Below are 20,373 nucleotides of genomic sequence, written 5' to 3'. Positions count from 1 at the left end.
GGCCCAACTGTATATGTAGTTTTATTTCTCCCAATATTTAACCTAAATTTATCTTGTTCCACCTTAAGCTCGTTATCTCCCATCTTATCTTTGCTAACGAATAAGTATTGGATGCTTGTTCTCTTTACAACATCCTGGCCAAAAGAAGATGCATCCAACTTTGCTTAACTTTATTAACAACAAGGGCTTATCTTCACTGCAAAGTTAACTTGAGTTATAAATTGAGTGTTGCAATTAACTCAACTCTCTTTCACACACAAAAACCCTTACCAGGAGTATTTTTCAACCTGAACTAGCTATCCCATCAAGGGATATAGGCTAAAGCTTGAGTGCGCACATCTCATCAGCTGCTAGCAAAATGATGTTGCAGTGTGGATGCAGGCTTGACTACCTCCAGTCCTCCAATGCCTTCCCACAATACTCCCTGGGTGCTCAGAAAGGACAGACAAGTTCTCACACAATACATTGTGAAAGAACTCATAACATAGCTCAACATACTGCAGCATTAAGAATCACGGAATGTGCTCTCAGAAGTCTTAGGGAAAAACACAAGTGAGTGCAGCATCAGTGTGGACACAGCAATTCAAGTGTTATTTCAGTGTGGTTACTCTCATTCAAGCTAGGCTAACTCAGGAGGAGTAACTCGAGTGTAAAAAATGGGAGTTAACTCTGCAATGAAGACATACCATTAAGTTGCAAGTCAATTAATTAACCACAAATAACATACTATAACAATGAACTAAACCCTACACACACCAAATTGAACAGAATTCTTTCAAAATACTATATACACCATATAATCCAGGCCCTGTGTACTCCATGGTAAACTGAATCAGATTTCTATAGCATTCTGGTGTAGAAGACTGAACATAAATGAAACAGGCAAGAACATTTGTTTAAACAGAAGCTTTTTAATGAATGAAATATGAAATTAAAAATGTAATAAAGTAGTCCAGCCTTGTTTATTTTAATAAATTTTGTTTTGTTTTTTAGGTTTTTTGGTTTGTTTTTGCTGTCCCCACATTTTCACTATGCTCTACATTTCTGTATAAATAACGCATAGCAGCACTTTAAATTTTTTAAGCGGGAGGGAAGCTGGAGTTTTCAGCAGCAGCTTAGGGGACAGTTGTGTCTTTGGAACATGAGGATAACAGTTTGGTAATGTGTTATTAGCTAATATTTAAGTGTTTACTTTAAAATTAGCATCTTTAGATTTCAGAGTTAACAACACATTAAGATGAATGGAACATTCATACATGTCAGATCTATTGTTTAAGGCTCTCCGCTGACTCATCCAATCCAGTACTTGCATCTGGGTAATCTGGCCGCTTCCCAGAAGCAAATAATCCAATAAAGGGGTTGAAGTAATTATGGCTATAAGGATTATGCACATATCAAAAACTACTAATTGCAATCCAAATTGGAAAGTTAATCTCTTGTCATCCCACTAACAATCCCAACTGTTGAAACAACTATCCCAGTCAAACCAAAGTCCCCAATACCCCTAGAGCATAACATGTGTCAACCCCAAATCAAACTATGCCTGTTCACAAACATGGACAGATGAACTTGACCTTAATGAGCAGTGAAGCTAAGCAAAATTGAGCCCACTTTGCTGCTTCTTAAGAACCTCCAAATGGTCCACTCTTGACTTCTTCCCTGTCTCAAATTCTCAACCAACTAGTCTCTAGACTAGAACCTCCTGCCAATGGTCACCCAGGTCTCATCCTGGGGCCTCTATTAGCTGGACAGTTGACTCCAGTCCCCTCCTTCAATCATTCCATCCTAATGATTCCCAGCAAAATTGCTCAAGCTGGTGTGAATTATATTTCTGTAGACATTCATCTCTGCCCTTTGTTTTTACTGTAGACTACACATGTTAAATTCACGTAACCTTTCTGCTCACAGCTCTTAGTTTGCAAGCCTGTCATAATTTGTTATACTTGCCTGCCTCTGGGCTCTTTTATATCTTCATAAGATTTCATTTCTTTCAAATATAACTTTGGGGATGAACTAGAAATCACCCTCTTAATGCACTAGAACCCACCCTCTTAATCTTTTCGATGGCAAAGGGGCTGTTCTTCAGCACATGGGTGAGTTTCAGAGTTGTACAACAAGGCATTTGAGTGCACATTTCAAATGATGGCACAAACATTTCTGAGCACATAAGGGAATAAGAAAAGTAGTCTTCACCCCCATGGTGTTCTTCATATAATATTTAGCACTAAATAAACAAATAGATAAAATAAAAAATAGCTTTTGCTAATATGTACCCCAAGGAACTTGTTGGTTTCATAGTATGTTGTGGGAAAATAGCTATATTCTGCACATATTGTTATCCCTGACACTGCTACATGGGCAGCCTTAGAAATGTTCCACTCATGTTTTCTGGAGCTTGTATCAATGCACAACTCTCCAGCCAAGCGAAAAGGAATAGACTGAACATCTTCATGTGAAAATCAGGAAAATCTATTTTAAATACTAAAAAGTGGAACTGCTGGTGCAAAGTCAAAGTTCTATTACTCTGAAATATCAAGTCAGATCCAAACATCAGATGTGGTTTCAGAATGTGATTTTGCACGATAGCACTTGGAGATTCTATGTGAGAGACAGAGAACCTCAACATAATTTATGGAGAAAGGGGTTACCCTTTCATTGTCCAAAATAAAGGTCTGACCTTGCTCCTAATGAAGAAAACAAACACAGTGGCAAAAAGTCAGGTATGCCCATGCAGAAGAGATGCATGTATGTCCATTTTAAATGAAAAAATTGTTCAATAACAGTTTATTCTTCTCTAAAGGTGCTCAGCCCTAAAGGTGTTTCGAGTGGTGTTAAAGGGCGGAGTCTGTTGCTAAAGAGAGCAGGCATGTAACCATTGAATGTCAGCACATGGGCTCTCTTTTTTTAAACCTGATCATAGTATACTATAAAATAGCATACATCAGACTCAGTGCTCAGTGAAAACCAGGTCCTGAAACACATCTAAATAAACGCCCACAGCCAAGAACGAGAAAGATGCCTCCTTTTTACATTGCACACTTCAGCCTGGCAGACCTCTCAGGGGGAACTCCCAAAGCATAAATACACTACCAGAGAGACTAGCCTGAAGGTTTGGTTATTTGACTTGAAAGAATTCTATTTGAAGCCTCTGAGATGATGTGAATAGTAAGAGTGACAATTTGCAATCCTCACAACAGACATGGAGAAAAGACTCAGAGAAGTGGAAATTACAGTTGAAACTATAATGGCCCAGGTTTTTAAATGTACTAATCAAGCCACACTAGAGGAAAACACGTCAGTCATCATTGAAGTTAAAGCATAAGCACAGGAGACGCAGAACGTTAATAGCTCCCAAACTTAGAAGCGTAAGAAAAAGATTCAGTCTGGTTGAGAGAGAGTTGGAAATGACGGATGGATTCAACCCATGCCTTCATTAAGGTTTGTTTTCATTATTATTGTGGGTGAACAAACATTATTAGGATATTGCTTCTTACGTGTGTTATGATAGTATATTTGAATTTTGTAAAATTGCATAGAGAACTTGGAATGGGCACTTAGTAGACATCAAAGTAAATAAATACATAAAAGAAATGTCTGTTTGTTCATCTAGTAAAGGAGAACTGATCTGATATGGTTTATAAAAGAATATATTACTGAGAGGATGGACCTATACTTAAACAGGGTCCTGATATATATACACTCTGCTCCAATATCCCAAAGTGGCCATTTCAATTGCAAGACAAGGTGGAGAGCATGATGATCTTTACTTCTCTGCATGTCTGATAGACTCACAGACTTTACAGTCTGAACGGAGCATCATGATCATCTAGGCTAGTGGTCTCCAACCTTTTTACACACAAGATCACTTTTTGAATTTAAGTGCAACCCAGGACCTATCCCATCCCTTCCCCAAGGCCCTGCCCCTTCCTCGAGGCCCCACCCTGCTCATTCCATCCCCCCTCCCTCTCTTCCACCCTCACTCACTTTCACTAGGCTGGGGCATGGGATTGGGGTGCAGAAGGGGGTGAGGGAGTTTGGGTGCAGGGGGGGCTCCAGGCTGGGGCAGTGTTGGGATGCAGGAGGGTGTACAGGGGTGCAGGAGGGGATTTGGGGTGCTGGCTTCTGGAGGGGGCTCAGGGCTGGGGCAGGGGGTTGGGGTGTGGGATGAGTGCGGGCTCCCACCGGGCGGTGCTTACCTTGGATGGCTCCCAGGTGGTGGTGCAGCAGAGCTAAGGCAGGCTCCCTGCCTGCCCCGGCCCCATGTGGCCAGCACGTCCCTGCGGCCCCTGGGGGTGGGCACGTGGCTCCGCACACTGCCCCTCCCTGCAGGCACCACCCCAGCAGCTCCCATTGGCCGCAGTTCCCCATTCCCAGCTAATGGGAGCAGTGCCCGCAGCCAGGAGCAACACGCAGAGACCCCATGCCCCCCGCTCCCAGGGATCGCAGGGATGTGCTGGCCGCTTCCAGGAGCAGCACGGGGACTGGGCAGGCAGGGAGCCTGCCTTAGCCCCGCTGCACCGCCAGACTTTTAGCAGCCGGAGATCACGATCGACTGTCAGAAGCTTCAGGATCGACCTGTCGATCACAACCTACCAGTTGGTGACCACTGATCTAGCCTGACCTCCTGCACATTGTAGGCCACAGAAACTCACCCAGCACTCCTGTAATAGACCCTAACTTCTGACTGAGTTACAGAAGTCCTCAAATCATGATTTAAAGACTTCAAGTTACAGAGTATCCACCATTTACACTAGTTTAAACCTGCAAGTGACCCATGCCCCATGCTGCAGAAGAAGGTGAAAAAAAAACCGAGGGTCTCTGCCAATCGTACCGGGAGAAAATTCCTTCCCAACCGCAAATACGGCAGTCAGTTACACACTGAGCATGTGGGCAGGACCCAACAACCAGACACCTGGGAAAGAATTCTCTGTAGTAACGCAGAGCCCTCCCCATCTAGTATCTCATCACTGGCCGTTGGAGATATTTGCTGCTAGCAGTTGCAGATCAGCTACGTGCCATTATAGGCAGTCTCATCAGAACATCCCCTCCATAAAGTTATCAAGCTCGGTCTTGAATTTTTGCCCCCACTGCTTCCCTTGGAAGGCTGTTCCAGAACTTCACTCCCTGATGGATAGAAACCTTCATGTAATTTCAAACCTAAGCTTGTTGATGGCCAGTTTATATCCATTTGTTATTGTGTCCACATTAGTGCTTAACTTAAATAACTTCTCTCCCTCCCTGGTATTTATCCCTCTGGTGTATTTATAAAGAGTAATCATATCGCCCCTCAGCCTTCTTTTATTTAGGCTAAACATGCTAAGCACTTTGAGTCTCCTCTCATCTCATGATGACAAGAGCCTGATTCTGCTCCCACTGAAGTCCTGGAAGAGAGAGAATATTGCTTAGAGAAAAGTTAAGCAGTTCTTCTTTCCAGATGTCAGTCTAATTACACAAACAAAGAAATGGAATTACTGGAGATAAAGCAAAGATTTTAAACTAGAAAACACACAACTTTTTTTTAGATCCAGCCAAATGGAATGTCATTTATGCTTACAATGTCTGACAATACAGTCTTCTCGTTCCAGAACAAATAAAGAGAATTTAGTAGCAACAAACTCAGGAAGCCAAAGATTCAGTAATTGAACTTTTCTGAGTGTAACCAGTCAGGCACAACTTTATAAGCCAAGAACTTAATTTACTCTTTCTTACACTTTGATTATCTACTTGTGAGTATCTGATCATTCACACATTTATTATTCTGTTCCTAGAGGATAATAGTTTATCAGGCCCAAAGTGCCTCAGTGAAAACTCTGCAAGTTTTCCAGACTTCATAGTCTTTGGGTATGTCTACACTGCAAAAAAAAAAAAAAAAAAAAAAAAAAAATCCATGGCATAGTCTCAGAGTCCAGATCAATTAACTCAGGCTAATGGGGCTCAAGCTGCAGAGCTAAAAATAGCAATGCAGACAGTCCCACTCGGGCTAGAGCCCAGACTCTGAAACTAAGGTGGGAGGGGGTGGGGAAGAGTCTCAGAACGCAGATTTCAGCCTAAGCAGGAAAGTCTACACTGCTATTTTTGGCCCACAGCCCGAATCTCACAAGCCTAAGGGTATGTCTACACTACGAAATTAGTTCGAATTTATAGAAGCCGGTTTTATTGAAACCGGTTGTATACAGCCGATTGTGTGTGTCCCCACATAAAATGCTCTAGGTGCTCTAGTCGGCGGACCGCGTCCACAGTACGAGGCTAGCGTCGACTTCCGGAGCATTGCAGTATGGTAGCTATCCCACAGCTATCCCACAGTTCCCGCAGTCTCCGCCGCCCCTTGGAATTCTGGGTTGAGATCACAATGCCCGGATGTGCAAAAACAGTGTCGTGGGGGGTCCTGGGTACATGTCGTCAGGCCCCTCCCCCCCCGTCACAGCAACGGCAGACAATAGATTCGCGCCTTTTTACCTGGGTTACCTGTGCAGACAACATACCACGGCAAGCATGGAGCCCGCTCAGCTCAGCTGAGCTCACCGTCACCATATGTCCTCTGGGTGCCGGCAGACATGGGACTGCATTGCTACACTGCAGCAGCTGCTAACTGCCTTTTGGCGGTAGACGGTGCAGTAGACTGGTACCCTTCATCGGCTATCTGGGTGCTGGCAGCCGTGGGGCTTGCCTTTTGGCAGTAGATGGTGTATTACGACTGTTAACCGTCCTATTACAAGTTGGCTCATCGAACATTAGCAGAGTCTTCCCCGAGCAGCCGATCGTGCAATAGGCCTGAAGACCATCGTCATACACTAACTGCCAAGCGCCCAGTATTTGCTGCCAGAAAGATGTCGAGGGCTATCAGTCACGCTGCACCATCGTCTTAAGATGTAAAAAATAGATTTGCTCTGTATTCATTTGCTTCCCCCTCCCTCCGTCAAATCAACGGCCTGCTAAACTCAGGGTTTTCAGTTTAATCTTTGGGGGGGACCATTCTGTGTGACAGTTGTTTGTGTTTCTCCCTGATGCACAGCCACCGTTCTTGATTTTAATTCCGTGTACCTGTACGCCATGTCGTCACTCGGCCCGCCCTCCCTCCTTCCCCTAATCCGTCAGATACTACTTTCGCGCCTTTTCTTTGAATTCTGGGTTGAGATCCCAATGCCCGGATGATGCAAAACAGTGTCGCGGGCGGTTCTGGGTACATGTCGTCAGGCCCCTCCCCCCTCGTCACAGCAACGGCAGACAATAGATTCACGCCTTTTTACCTGGGTTACCTGTGCAGACAACATACCACGGCAAGCATGGAGCCCGCTCAGCTCAGCTGAGCTCACCGTCACCATATGTCCTCTGGGTGCCGGCAGACGTGGGACTGCATTGCTACACTGCAGCAGCTGCTAACTGCCTTTTGGTGGTAGACGGTGTAGCATGAGTGATAGCCGTGGGGCTGGCAGCCGTGGGGCTGGCAGCCGTAGGGCTGCATTGCACCAGCCCCTTGCCCTTTGGTAGGCGATGGTATATTATGATTGGTACCCATCGTCGTCGTACTGGAGTGGCTGTCAATCATGGCCACCTGGGCAGACATGCTACTGTTTCGATGATGATGGCTACCAATCGTAGTATACTATTTTCTGCCAATTGCCCAGTATTGTCTGCTAAGCACCCAGAAGAGGCCGAGGGCGATGCTGGGTGCTGGCGGACGTGGGACTGGCAGACGTGGGGCTGCATTGCTACACAGCAGCAGCCCCTTGCCTTTTGGCAGACGATGGTATATTATGACTGGTATCCGTCATCATCATACTGGAGAGGCTATCACTCATGCTGCACCGTTGGCTGCCAGCTTAAGATGTAAAAAATAGATTTGTTCTGTATTCATTTGCTTCCCCTTCCTCTGTGAAATCAACGGCCTGCTAAGCCCAGGGTTTTCAGTTTAATCTTTGGGGGGACCATTCTGTGTCAGTTGTTTGTGTTTCTCCCTGATGCACAGCCACCTTTCTTGATTTTAATTCCCTGTTCCTGTACGCCATGTCGTCACTCGGCCCCCCTCCCTCCCTCCCGCCCTCCCTCCTTCTCCTGGTCCATCAGATACTAGTTTCGCGCCTTTTTTCTGACCAGGCGCCTTAGCTAGCACTGGGATCATGGAGCCCGCTCAGATCACCGCGGCAATTATGAGCACTATGAACACCTCACGCATTGTCCTGGAGTATATGCAGAGCCAGGACATGCCAAGGCGAAACCCGGACCAGCCGAGGAGGCGATTGCGGCATGGCGAAGAGAGTGATGAGGAAATTGACATGGACATAGACCTCTCACAAGGCACAGGCCCCAGCAGTGTGGAAATCATGGTGTCACTGGGGCAGGTTCATGCCGTGGAACGCCGATTCTGGGCCCGGGAAACAAGCACAGACTGGTGGGACCGCATCAAGTCAATTGACCTGGGCTCTGAGACTTGGTGCAATGTGTTTTTCTTTGCAACATAGACATACCCTCAGAGGTTTCCTTCTGTGAAACTATGGCCTGGGCTACACATCACAGTTGGTCAACATAAGGCAGTTTGTTTACATTTGCAGGAGATAATGCTGCCCGCTTCTTGTTTGCAATGTCACCTGTCATGCTCCAACCATCATTCCAGAGACAATGTGTCCATCCTGATAACAGGTACTGCTTGATAATGATTCAAAGTGTGGACCGATGCATGTTCATTTTAATCATCTGAGTCAGATGCCGCCAACAGAAGGTTGATTTTCTTTTTTGGTGGTTCGGGTTCTGTAGTGTCTGCATTGGACTTTTAAGACTTCTGAAAGGATGCTCCACACCTCGTCCCTCTCAGATGTTGGAAGGCACTTCAGATTCTTAAACCTTGGGTCAAGTGCTGTAGCTATCTTTAGAAATCTCACATTTGTACCTTCTTTTCATTTTGTCAAATCTGCTGTGAAAATGTTCTTAAAACAAGTAACATGTGCTGGATCATCATCCGAGATTGCTATAACATGAAATATATGGCAGAATGCGAGTAAAACAGAGCAGGAGACATACAATTCTCTGCCAAGGAGTTCAGTCACAAATTTAATTAATGCATTATTTTTTAACAAGCGTCATCAGCATGGAAGCATGTCCTCTGGAATGGTAGCCAAAGAATGAAGGGGCATACGAATGTTAGCAGTGGTCACCAACCGGTAGACAGTTGTGGAGCCTCTGCCAGTCAATCATAGTCTCCGGCTGCTAACAGTCTGGCGGTACAGCAGGGCTAAAGGCAGACTCCCTTCCTGCTCTGGCCCCGCGCCGCTCCGGGAAGCAGCCAGCATGTCCCTGCGTGGTGAGGGAGGGAGTCTCTGTGCTCCGCTCCTGCCTGTAGGCACTGCCCCCGCAGCTCCACTGGCCAGGAATGGGGAACTGCGGCCAATGGGAGCTGCAGGGGCGGTGCCTGCAGGGAGAGTCAGCACACAAAGTCATGTGACCCCTTCCCCCCCCACGGCCGTGCTAGCAGCTTCCGGAAGTGGTGTGGGGCCAGGACAGGCAGGGAGCCTGCCTTAGCCCCACTGTGCCGCCACTCAGGGTAAGCACCTCCTGGCGGAAGCCTGCACCCCAACCCCCTGCCCCATCCCAGAGCCTCCTCATGCACCCAAACTCCCTCCCAGAGGTTGCACCCTTCACCCCGATGCACCCCAACCCCCTGCCCCAAGCTCAGCCTGGAGCACTCTTTCACACTCTGAACCCCTCGCCCTGAGCCCAGAGCACACACCCTCCCCCGCACTCCAATCCCCTGCCCCAGCCTGCTGAAACTGAGTGAGGGTGGGGGAGAGTGAGCGACAGAGGGAGGGGGATGGAGTGAGTTGGGCGGGGCCTCAGGGAAGGGGTGGGGTCTCAGGGAAGGGGCGGGGTAGATCCTGGGTTGTACTTACATTCAAAAAGTGATCTTGTGCTTAAATTGTTGGAGACCACTGGTTTAGCATATCTGACACATAAGTACCTTGCAATGCTGGCTACAAAAGTACCAGGCGAACGCCTTTTCTCACTTTCAGGTGACATTATAAATAAGAAGCAGGCAGCATTATCTCCCGTAAATGTAAACAAACCTGTTTGTCTTAGCGATTGGCTGAACAAGAAGTAGAACTGAGTAGACTTGTAGGTGCTAAAGTTTTACATTGTTTTGGTTTTGAGTGCAGTTATAAAACAAAAAAAAATCTACATTTGTAAATTGCACTTGCACGATAAAGAGATTGCACTACAGTATTTGTATGAGGTGAATTGAAAAATACTATTTCTTTTGTTAATAATTTTACAGTGCAAATATTTGTTATCTAATATAATAATATCAAGTGAGCACTGTACACTTTGTATTCTGTGTTGTAACTGAAATCAGTATATTTGAAAATGCAGAAAAACATCCAAAAATATTTAATAAATTTCAATTGGTATTCTATTGTTTCACAATGTGATTAAAACTGCGATTAATCACAATTATTTTTTTAATCGTAATTATCTTTGAGTTAATCGCATGAGTTAACTGTGATTAATCAACAGCCCTACTAATTACACACATTGAAAAACATACAAGCAACTTTTTAAATATCCAACAAAATGGAACACAATTTATGCTTATAATGTATGACAATATTTGTTCTGGAATTAGGAGGTTATATATTAAAATCAGTGAAAAAAAGATAGCATTAACTGCCGAGGTTCTAGTGACTGCATAAGTTCTAGGTAACCCCTGATAAATGTCAAATTTTTAAAAAGATTCATGAGTTGCAATTTTATGTCATTCCCATTTTCATATTTTAAGTATCTCATAATGTCATTATGTAGGTTGAGACAAGGTAGTTGAGGTAATCTTTTATTGGACCAACTTCTGTTGGTGGAAGGTACAAGCTTTTGAATGAACTCACACAGGAAAATGATAAAAGACAAAAACACCATATCACATGGGCGGAAACCTGTTCACCTTCAAAAGGCAGGCCTGGGTACTTAAATTCATAACTCGGCTTGACACCTAAAAACCATGGACTTAACAGAGACACTGGAATTATGGCTCATTACAACAATTTGTAACACATCACATTGCCTGCTACCCTTAACTGCACACTTCAAACCCTTTACACATAACAATCTAAACCTCAATTCCCAATTTATTTCAAGTGACCACCTCCACGCATTACCCCTTCTGCTTAGAAATCTGTCCCAACTTGTATTTTTTAGCTCAGAAACTGCTTCCTTCCGCAGACCTGTGTAGCTGAAAAGCTTGTACCTTCCACCAACAGAAGTTGCTCCAATAAAAGATATTACCCCACCTACCTTGTTTCTCTGAGCCTGGGACCAAAGCGGCTACAACAACACTGCAAACATTATGTAGGTTACCATGTTACACCAGGGATGAATTTGATCCCAATTGTAACTCCAATGACTTCAGCAGAATTACACTAGAGATGAATATACCCCAAGAAGATTGTTTTTGATTTAATCAAACAATAGTATTTTTGCCTTTTTCAAAATGTGCCAATGAACTGCAAATTCCCTGCATGCGTCAAATTATTATTCAGCTATCAAACTGTCAAACCACTTTAAAATTCCTAAATTGATCCTTAAATGTTGGTATCAGTTGTGAGCAAGTAGCATTACATTATCATACAGTATGTTGGCTGCACAAAACAATTTTAGAATTCTGACAATTCTAACATGATTAATACCTGTGATTTTAGGGAAGTTTTGCTTTTCCACAGTGGAAAACAGAAAGCAGAATTATGCATTTGTGAGCTTATGCATTTTATTCAAATAATCAGAGCTATTACTGTTTCAGTACATTTCCTTAGCTGCTACCATTGGAACAATTGGAGTAGTCATCTGGCTAGTGCAATGTTACTATAATCTACTAAAACCTACAGATGGAAACTATTGTCTATCACATTATACAAATAATCCACTCTGCTGCCCCCTGGACAATTAAATGTTTTCAGCAGAGCCACAGCTGTGGCTAACAAAGCACATGGACCTACTGCCATTGTTTACCAAACTGACATTTCATTCTAACAGCTGACTGACCCTGTGTCTGAAATGATTCACATTATTTTGATGCCTAGGGTTACCACCTCTATTCTTCCACATGACTAATGCATATTAGGTGTGGAAAGGGGCATGTCAAAGAAAGACTACAATAACTTTTGCTTTACTAACCTCTGTAACCCTTGCTAAATGAAAAAATTAGTCACATCAGTTCTGATCATTCGTGTCATATAGAGATCCTACGACACACACCAAGTTACTGTAGGTCATTGAATGGAAACTATCATGTAGTCTATGTGACGTATATTGATCCAAACACCTTTGTATGTCATTTTCAAACACATGATCCAGAAGCATTGAATTGAGAAAGGCTACAATGTAAAAGAAGCTGAAAGTTGTGAAGCATAGCATAACCATGTTATACATATTGTAATTTTAAACAAAAATTAATATTCCCACCCAGGAATACCCCCTTTTCCAATGAAATACAGCATAAGTCACTGCTAAGAAAGACAAAGCAAGACATTCATCTAAGAATATAAGTGCTATTTTAGGGGATCTCACTGTTTGTGAGAACAGTTTGTGCTAGCCTGCAGTGTAGCAACATTCATGGCATTTTCAAGTTATGCTACTTGATACACAGTGAAAACTACCCAATAGTGTATATGTGAGAAAGCACTAGTTGCACTTTAATGACTGTAATAAGTGCTCAAGTTTTGCTTAGGACCTTTTTGCATACACTGTTCATTAAACATGCAAAGTACTTAAGATGGGAGGATTTATAAAGCAGCATCTCTTATCAAGGGTCCACCTTTATTTTTGAATAGCAAAATCCATTATTTAACATTATCACTATTCCCAATAAATTTCTTTACTTAAAATAAGCATTTCCTTAATTCATTTGATTTGAATTAATCTGATGTGAAGCGAAAGCAAGGAAATTTTGAACTAGTAAAATTTGGTCCCTGATTCTGGTGCCACTAAGCCAGTGGTAAAACTCTTACTGATGCGAAAGGGAGCAAGAGAAAACCCTTTAAGGTCCAATCTTGCACCACTGATTTCAGTGAGCACCAGATAAAGACCTTAGTGAGTTTTCTCTCTCTCTCTCAGTCACTCACACATACCTCTCTCTCCCCCCCAGGACTAGTATATCATTTATCCTTTTCCACGGACTGCAGTCTGCAAAGTAAACCTGAAAAGTAGTAATAATTTACATGTATCACTTTAATATTCTAAACAAGGTTGATTTAAAAACATTTAGGTACATTTAAAGCTTAGCTTCTTCTAGGGCTTATTCATTTATTAAAATTTGTTCTCTTAGCTTTTATTCTCTTTCTGCCTGAATGCTTTGTGATTTCACTGTCTCAACAGTCACGACATTTCACAGTGGATGTGACAACTTTGCCTCAGAAAATAACATGATACCTTATATAAGTTATTGGAAGGTTCCATTCTTTCTGTATAGATTAAATAAAACTACCTAGGCAAAGAGGCTTGCTAAAACACATGAAAATGAGTCAGTTTTGAAATGCCATCACAATATAAGAACTGGATGGTGATGTCCTGGTATACTATGGATTTTAAACCAGGTCCTAAGGCCTGTTGGTAAAATAAACTAGTCTGATTTCAAAGAAATTGATTTGCTTGAGATCTAACTTTATTTAAAAAAAAAAAATGACAAAAATCCTCTTTTTTATCTCACAATTTGCACTTCTTGAAGTGCTTATGTGAAGGCTAATACATTGAAGAAATAATGAAATATAAGTTTCCTGTTTGTGTGTTTTTGCATTGGTCATTTTAAAAACTGGTATTCTACATAATTTTTCTAATTATTATTATTTACTGGTTTATAATACCCAGAAGTGTGATAGATAACTTAGGGCTTGTCTACATGGAGAAGTAAGGTACTCTCCTGGAGGGTGAGGGGGGTGATTTCTAAAGTGCACTAATATGTTACGCATTAATTAGTCCATTTAGACCCCACTGGTGCGCACTAAAGGGTCCCTAGTGTGCTTTAATGCAGTGCTGTTTGAAACAGCAGTAGGTTAATGTGCACTTATGGAACTTTTAGTGCACAACAACAGGATCTACATGCACCAATTAATGCGCAACACGTTAGTACGTTTTAGAAATCACATATTTCTTAAGCACATAACCCCGCCATGTAGACAAGCTCTACGAATACAACAAAGATGATCTGAAGAACTTTTAGACATAGTTGAAAGGATGGGGAAAAAGGTAAAAGATGGGGGTTACAGCAGTGAGATTATGCAGCTAGATCTTCATCCTGCAAAGATTTACACACAGGCTTAACTTTACATGCTGTAGGAGGGCACTCCTGAGGCCAGATCCTCAGCTGGTGTAAACTGGCATAGCTAAACTGAAGATCCGGCCCACTGTGTGTCCAGTTAAGCACATGCTTTCCTCTTTGCAGGACCAGCACCTTATTCAGCAAAGGCTTGTGCATAGCATACCAGAGGGAAAAAAGACAACAGCATCTTAAAAATATAAATAGAAGTAAATAATTCTGTTTGTTGATTCAATTCTTTTTAATTTCTATTAATATCTAGCACTATAATAAATCTGACTGAAACAGTACCATGATCTGAAGCTTTTTTGTAAGAAAATATACTGCATATCAGATTAACACCAGAAACGTTTCTTCAAATTATTTGCACCAACTGCCATGTCCCAGCTGGTAGGAGGGAAACGGGTGAATGGATAGTGATGGCTGGCCTTGCCTTCTGGACTACACACAAGAGAATTCAGCAAATGAACATGCTCAACAAATTAATGGTATCTTTTGGGATTTATCTCATCATTTGTCCATCTATGACTGACAGTTTATCCATTATTCTTTAAACCACCTTCAATTAAAGCAAAAAAAAAAAAAAAAAAAAAAGGCTAGCCTCCTTATCAGAGAGGAAAGTAGAATTTTAAGATTATATAGATATAAAATAATATGATATTAAAACTAGCTCACCACATGTACAATTTTGTGGTTTTGATTTTTAGAATGGAAAAATGTTTTTATGAATACACATTAATAAAGTCAACATTCAAGACAAGCAGAGTACACAGCTATAGGGCCCCAACTGCTGCAGGTGATAACTCAAAATGAAGGACACAAGACTAGAACTATAACACAGAGGAAGTAGTTTGAAATGATGTTAAACTGATTTCTTTAACATAGGAATTGCCTCACTGGATCAGATCGATGGTTCATCTCATCCAGTCTCCTGTCTCTGACAATGGCCAGCATCAGATGCTTCAGAGGAAGGTGCAAAAAACTTCACAGTAATCAGTTGTGTGATAATCTGCCCTCCCACATTAAATCTCCTACTCCTTTATAGTTACAGATTGTGTTAAACACTGAAGCATGAAGTTTAATATGTTTTCCAAAATTTCTTAGTATTAACTTTGGATATCCTTATTATCCATATAATTGTCCAATTCCCTTTTTTCATATTGCTAGGATTTTGGCTTCAAAGACATCCCATGGCAATGAATTCCAGAGTTAATTACTTGTTACATGAAAAAGTGTTTCCTTTTATTGGTTCTGAATTTTCTACCTTTCAATTTATAATTGAATGTCCCCGCCCCCCATTCTTGTGTTATGAGACAAGGAGATCAGAAATCCAACATTTGTTCTCTATACTATTCATTATTTATATACTTTGATCATGCCCCCTTACCTCCTTTCTAAAATAAAGAATCCCACTCTGTTCCACCTCTCTTCATAGGAGAGTTTTTCCATGCCCCTAATCGTTTGTCTCTTTGCTCTTGCCTCAACCCCAATTCTGCAATATTCTTTTTGAGATGGGTGACCAGTACTGCACACAGTATTCCAGATGCAGATGCACCATTACATTTTCCATGTTATTCCTCAGCAATGTAACATTTTGTTTGCTTTTTCAGCTGCATGTAGGGCAGAGGTTTTCATGGAGTTGTCTACAGTGATGCTCAGATATCTTTCCTGAGTTAACATAGTTAATTTAGAACCCAGTAAGTAGTATGAGTATTTCATTTTTCCTCTCCAATATACTTTTCAATACTGAACTTCATTGCCATTGTGTTATCCATTCCCCCTAGCTTGGTTAGATTCCTCTGGAGTTCCTCCCAATCCTCTTTGGACCTGAGTAATCTAAACAAATTTGTATCAACTACAAGCTTTCCTATGTCACTGCTCTCTCCCCTTTCCAAATCATGAGCAACACTGGACCTACAGAATGTTGAGGCACCTTGTTGTTAATTCTTTGCTATGATGAAAAGTGTTTCCTATCTCTTAGGTCTGGTCTACACTACAGACCTATATCAGTATAACTATGTCACTCAGTAGTGTGAAAAATCCATACCTCTGAACGATGTCATTATACCGACCTAACCCCCCATGTAGACAGTGCTATGTTGGCGGGAGGGCTTCTCCCATTGACATAGCTACCGCCATTCAGGGAGGTGGATTAACTACGCCAACAGGAGAGAGCTCTCCTGTCGGCATAGAGTGTCTTAATTAAAGCACTACAGTAGCGCAACTGCCAAGGCCGGCTCTGGCTTTTTTGCCGCCCCAAAAGAAAAAAAAAAAAAAAAAAACCTGCGGCGCGGCCGGAGCAGCAAAGCAGGAAAAAAATAAATAAAAACCTGCAGTGCGGCCGGAGCGGCAAAGCAGAAAAAAAAAAAAAAAAAACCTGCGGCGCGGCCGGAGCGGAAAAGCAAGGAGGAAAAAAAAAAAAAAAAAAAAACCTGCGGTGCGGCCGGAGCAGCAAAACAGGAAAATAAAAAAAAAGGCCTGCGGGGCGGCCGGAGCCAGGATGCAGGGGAACTCCCTGCACTGCAGACGTGCCCCGGCTAGCAGGGGGGAAGGGAGAAGAGCGGGGGGGGGAAGAGAGAAAAGGGGAGCAGCCAGGGCTTCAGCGGGGCGCTCGCCTCACGGCCCCGACCGCTGCGCTGCCTGCCGGGAAGGCTCCGCTCCGGTCGGCGGGGAGGGAAAGACGTGGGCTGCCCTGCCGGGCTTGCTACAGACCTGGCACTGGCTGGGACAGACGGAGCATGCAGCCCGCTGCCAGCAGGGCGCTCCCCTCCTCTGCGCCGCTGCCGCCCCAAGCACAAACTTGCTCGGCTGGTGCCTGGAGCTGGCCCTGGCAACTGCATCAGTGCATTTGTACCAATGCAGAGTTTTAAGTGTGGGTTTGTCCTTACTCAAATCACTAGATTTTCATAATTCCTGTCCCTCTTTCTGCCAATGTATCATCCTTCTCTCCTTCAGGGTTACCCAAATCACCTGTTCTTTGGGCTCTGTTCTGGTGCAGTCCTTACTCAGATAAAACTCCTACTGGCTTCAATGGCAGTTTTGTTTGAGTAAAGCCTGCAGGATGAGGCTTTTGCAAAACCAGAGAACAAAGATTGTATCCAAGAACCAGTGTATGGTATGTGTGGTTACCCAGTTAGCTCAGTTTATTTTATTTATAGAGCTTTATGAATGTAATCTCTTTGCCATACCAAAAGATCATACATATGTACATGTCCAGTTAAAGGTTCCAGCGGACCAGTTCAGCCAGTAGCAGTCCCAATTAAAGGGGATAGAATACACAGAGAAGTGAGAGGAGGCAGAATTAATACAGAAAAGTGTATTTTTACACTAGGATAATAGTGTAAATATGCCTTTAGTTGTTGATCTTGATCTCAGCCAGAACCTGTTAGTACTTCACAATTAATGACTTGGGTTTGCTATAATAAAGTAATATAACAATGGACAGTATAACACTAAGTCATTGTTTCCATTTCAAGTGAGAAAAAAAAAGTTTAAAGAAAAGCTAAACTGTGGAAGATATTTCGTGTGTATTCAACAGAGAAAGCATAATGCTTTGGATAGAAAGAAAATTTAGGGATTGTTGAAATATCACACACCGGCTAACCATAACAGCCTTACAGTGCACACTGCACTGGATTTATATGCGTTCAGAGACTTCACAAATCAGGCTTTTATAGAGAAAAGGAACTAATGCATGTGATCCTGTATCTGCCCTTTTTAGCTTTGCCATGGCACTACTTCCTGGGAGATCTTCACACTGCTGTCAAAAGGTCAAATGGTCATGTACTTATACTGTGTGTCCATATTTATTTTACACAGTTTTGGTGAATATAACATGCAAAATTTGAACACTGATTTTGGTGGGTGATTTACGCCCAAGAGATGCTAGCTTTAGTTCGGTTTCAGAATAACACCTTCTGAATTTAGACTGACACAATTACGGCATTTTAATTAAAGAATCCAACCCTTATTGCTTCTGTTGCCACACACTGGCTTGGAGAAATGTACTGGATTCCTTTCAGCAGATATCCCAGTACAGCAGACCTTTTATGGAAGACTATATTTTTTAAGAATCAAAATAGAGCCGTCAACACCCCTCTTCTTCCAAAAGTTTCATCCAGCCTATTACAATGCCTTGTACTGGAGACCAAGGATCACAACCGTTAGAGCCACTGGAGCCCTAAGTGCCAGTTTTACTGCACTGTCAAATAGTTGACGGGGAAGTGCCCAACAATTGAGTCACATCCATACTCAATGAACACAGCCCTTCGCCCATCCACGCATCCCCCAGCATGATCCCTCTACACCACGAGCACAACCCCCACCCCGTTTACCTGGAGAGGGAAAGAACCCAGCAATTGCCATCTACCCCCCCGATGCACGCACAGACCAACACCCCTCCAACCACACCAGCTCCAGCCCCACCCAACCATCCGCACGTGCTCAGCCCCAGGTCCCCGGAGGAGGAAGGTGCCCCACCGCCTCCCTGGGCTGGGAGGATGCGCCCACCCGCTGGCTCCTCCCCTCGGCGCTGTTTACCTTGAGATAATCATTTTCCGAGCGCAGCTCCTCGATCTCCCGCAGCAGCTCCTCCTCCTCCGCCGGCGGCTGGCAGGGGGCGGGCGCTTTGCTGCCCAGCCGCATGTTCTCGGCGGCTCGCCCCCAGCTCGCCTCTTCTTCCCCGGGCGCGCTGCCTTTGCCCGCCGCGGGGGCGGGCGAGGCGGGCTGCGGGCTACAGGGCGGAGCTGGCTGCGCCGCCCCTTGGCCGGCGGGGCTCTCCGGGGAAGGCTGGGCGCCCAGCGGGTGGCTGGCCGCAGGCACCGGGGTGCCCGCTCGGCCCGGGGCAGGCGGTTGCTCCCGGTCGCTGGAGCCGGTGCCGGACTCGGCGTCGCTGCTGGCGGCCTGGGCCGGTCGCTGCTCATCGGAGAGCGGCTCGGAGGGGCAGTCGGACAGGTCGGAGCTGCTGTCCGTGTGGCTGAGCCTGGCCGGAGCCGCCCCGGCCACATGGCCGCTGCCCAGCCCGGGCCCGGCGGCTGATGCCAGAGAGCCCCCCTGCTGCGGGGGGGCGCCTCTCTTCCCCTTCCTGCCTTTGCCGGGCGCGTGGCCCGGTTCCCCCCCGGCCTGCCTGGCCCCGGCCTTGCAGCCCCCTTGCTCCTGGGCTCGGGCCGCCTTCTTGCTCCACAGGGAGGCTTTGGCGCTGCCCGCTCGGCCGCCTGTCCCGGCTGCTGCCGCTGCCTTCGCGCCCTGGGAGCCGCTGCGCCTGGAGAGGCGGCTCTGGGTGGCCAGGAGCCCGGCGGATTGAGGCGGGGGGCCCGGCTGCTGTGGCGACTTGCCCGAGAGGCTGGGGGATTTGGGCGGCACCGGCGGGGGCTTGGCCGACGATGCCCGGCCGTGGAGATCCTTGAGGAAGGGTCTGGCCGGGGAAGGGGCTCGGTTCAGTCTCTTCTTCTCAGCGTGGGGGTGGTGGTGGCCCTGCTGCTGTTGCTTGAGGTTATCACTTGGGCTGGTGCCATTTAAAGTCTCCATGGTCCAGGCAGAGGAAGCAGCAGCCGCAGCCCTGGGGGTGTCGGGCACTTGAGGCTCTTTAATCCTGTCCACCCACAGGAATAGCAGCAGCGGCAGCGAGCCTCTCGGCAGAGCGCAGCAGCACGAGCAGCCTCCCCCAGCCTTGCCGTTTGTTTTCTCATCACTTCTGCCGCTCCCCAACCACAAGCCTCACACTTTTCTTCTTTAGACCCCCCCCTCCCCCGCGCGCCTGCCCCTCCTCAGCCCCCACCCTCGTCTGTTTCTTTTAAGCGCTGGCTTGTTTCAATAAAATGAAGGCAAATCCCTTAGTGGCAGCCTTCTCCTCCTTCCCCTGCCGCTCTTCCCTCTCTCTGGATCAGCTTGATGCAGCTCAAGTTATTTTGCAGCCCGAAAAATCGACTCGCTTTTTCTTTGGTCCGCTGCAAATGACTATTTTCCAGGTTCCTTCTCTTCTTTTCCCTTAGCTCACAAACCATCATTCATCAGACTCCAACGGCTACCCCCCATCTCATTCCCATCCCTCCTTCTCTCTCGCCTGCACCCTCCAGTCTTCTCAGGGT

General features: G+C 44.9%; 1 protein-coding gene across 5 annotated transcripts in view; it reads right to left on the bottom strand.

The window, feature by feature from the left end:
- Positions 1-20,006, bottom strand: part of MTCL1 (microtubule crosslinking factor 1) — a 194,990-nt gene extending 174,984 nt beyond the window's left edge. For all 5 annotated transcript variants that reach the window (XM_054020424.1, XM_054020425.1, XM_054020426.1 and 2 more), the window contains exon 1: positions 18,827-20,006. In XM_054020424.1, the coding sequence (XP_053876399.1) occupies positions 18,827-19,813 (987 nt within the window). In that variant the 5' untranslated portion in view covers positions 19,814-20,006. The remainder of the gene's footprint in view (positions 1-18,826) is intronic.
- Between the last annotated feature and the right edge of the window lie 367 nt (positions 20,007-20,373).

This window comes from Malaclemys terrapin, chromosome 2 (genome assembly GCF_027887155.1).
Source record: "Malaclemys terrapin pileata isolate rMalTer1 chromosome 2, rMalTer1.hap1, whole genome shotgun sequence".
Taxonomy (NCBI): Eukaryota; Metazoa; Chordata; order Testudines; family Emydidae; genus Malaclemys; species Malaclemys terrapin.
The sequence above is the reverse complement of the archived record's forward strand: the minus strand, read 5'-3'. Positions and strand labels throughout refer to the sequence as shown.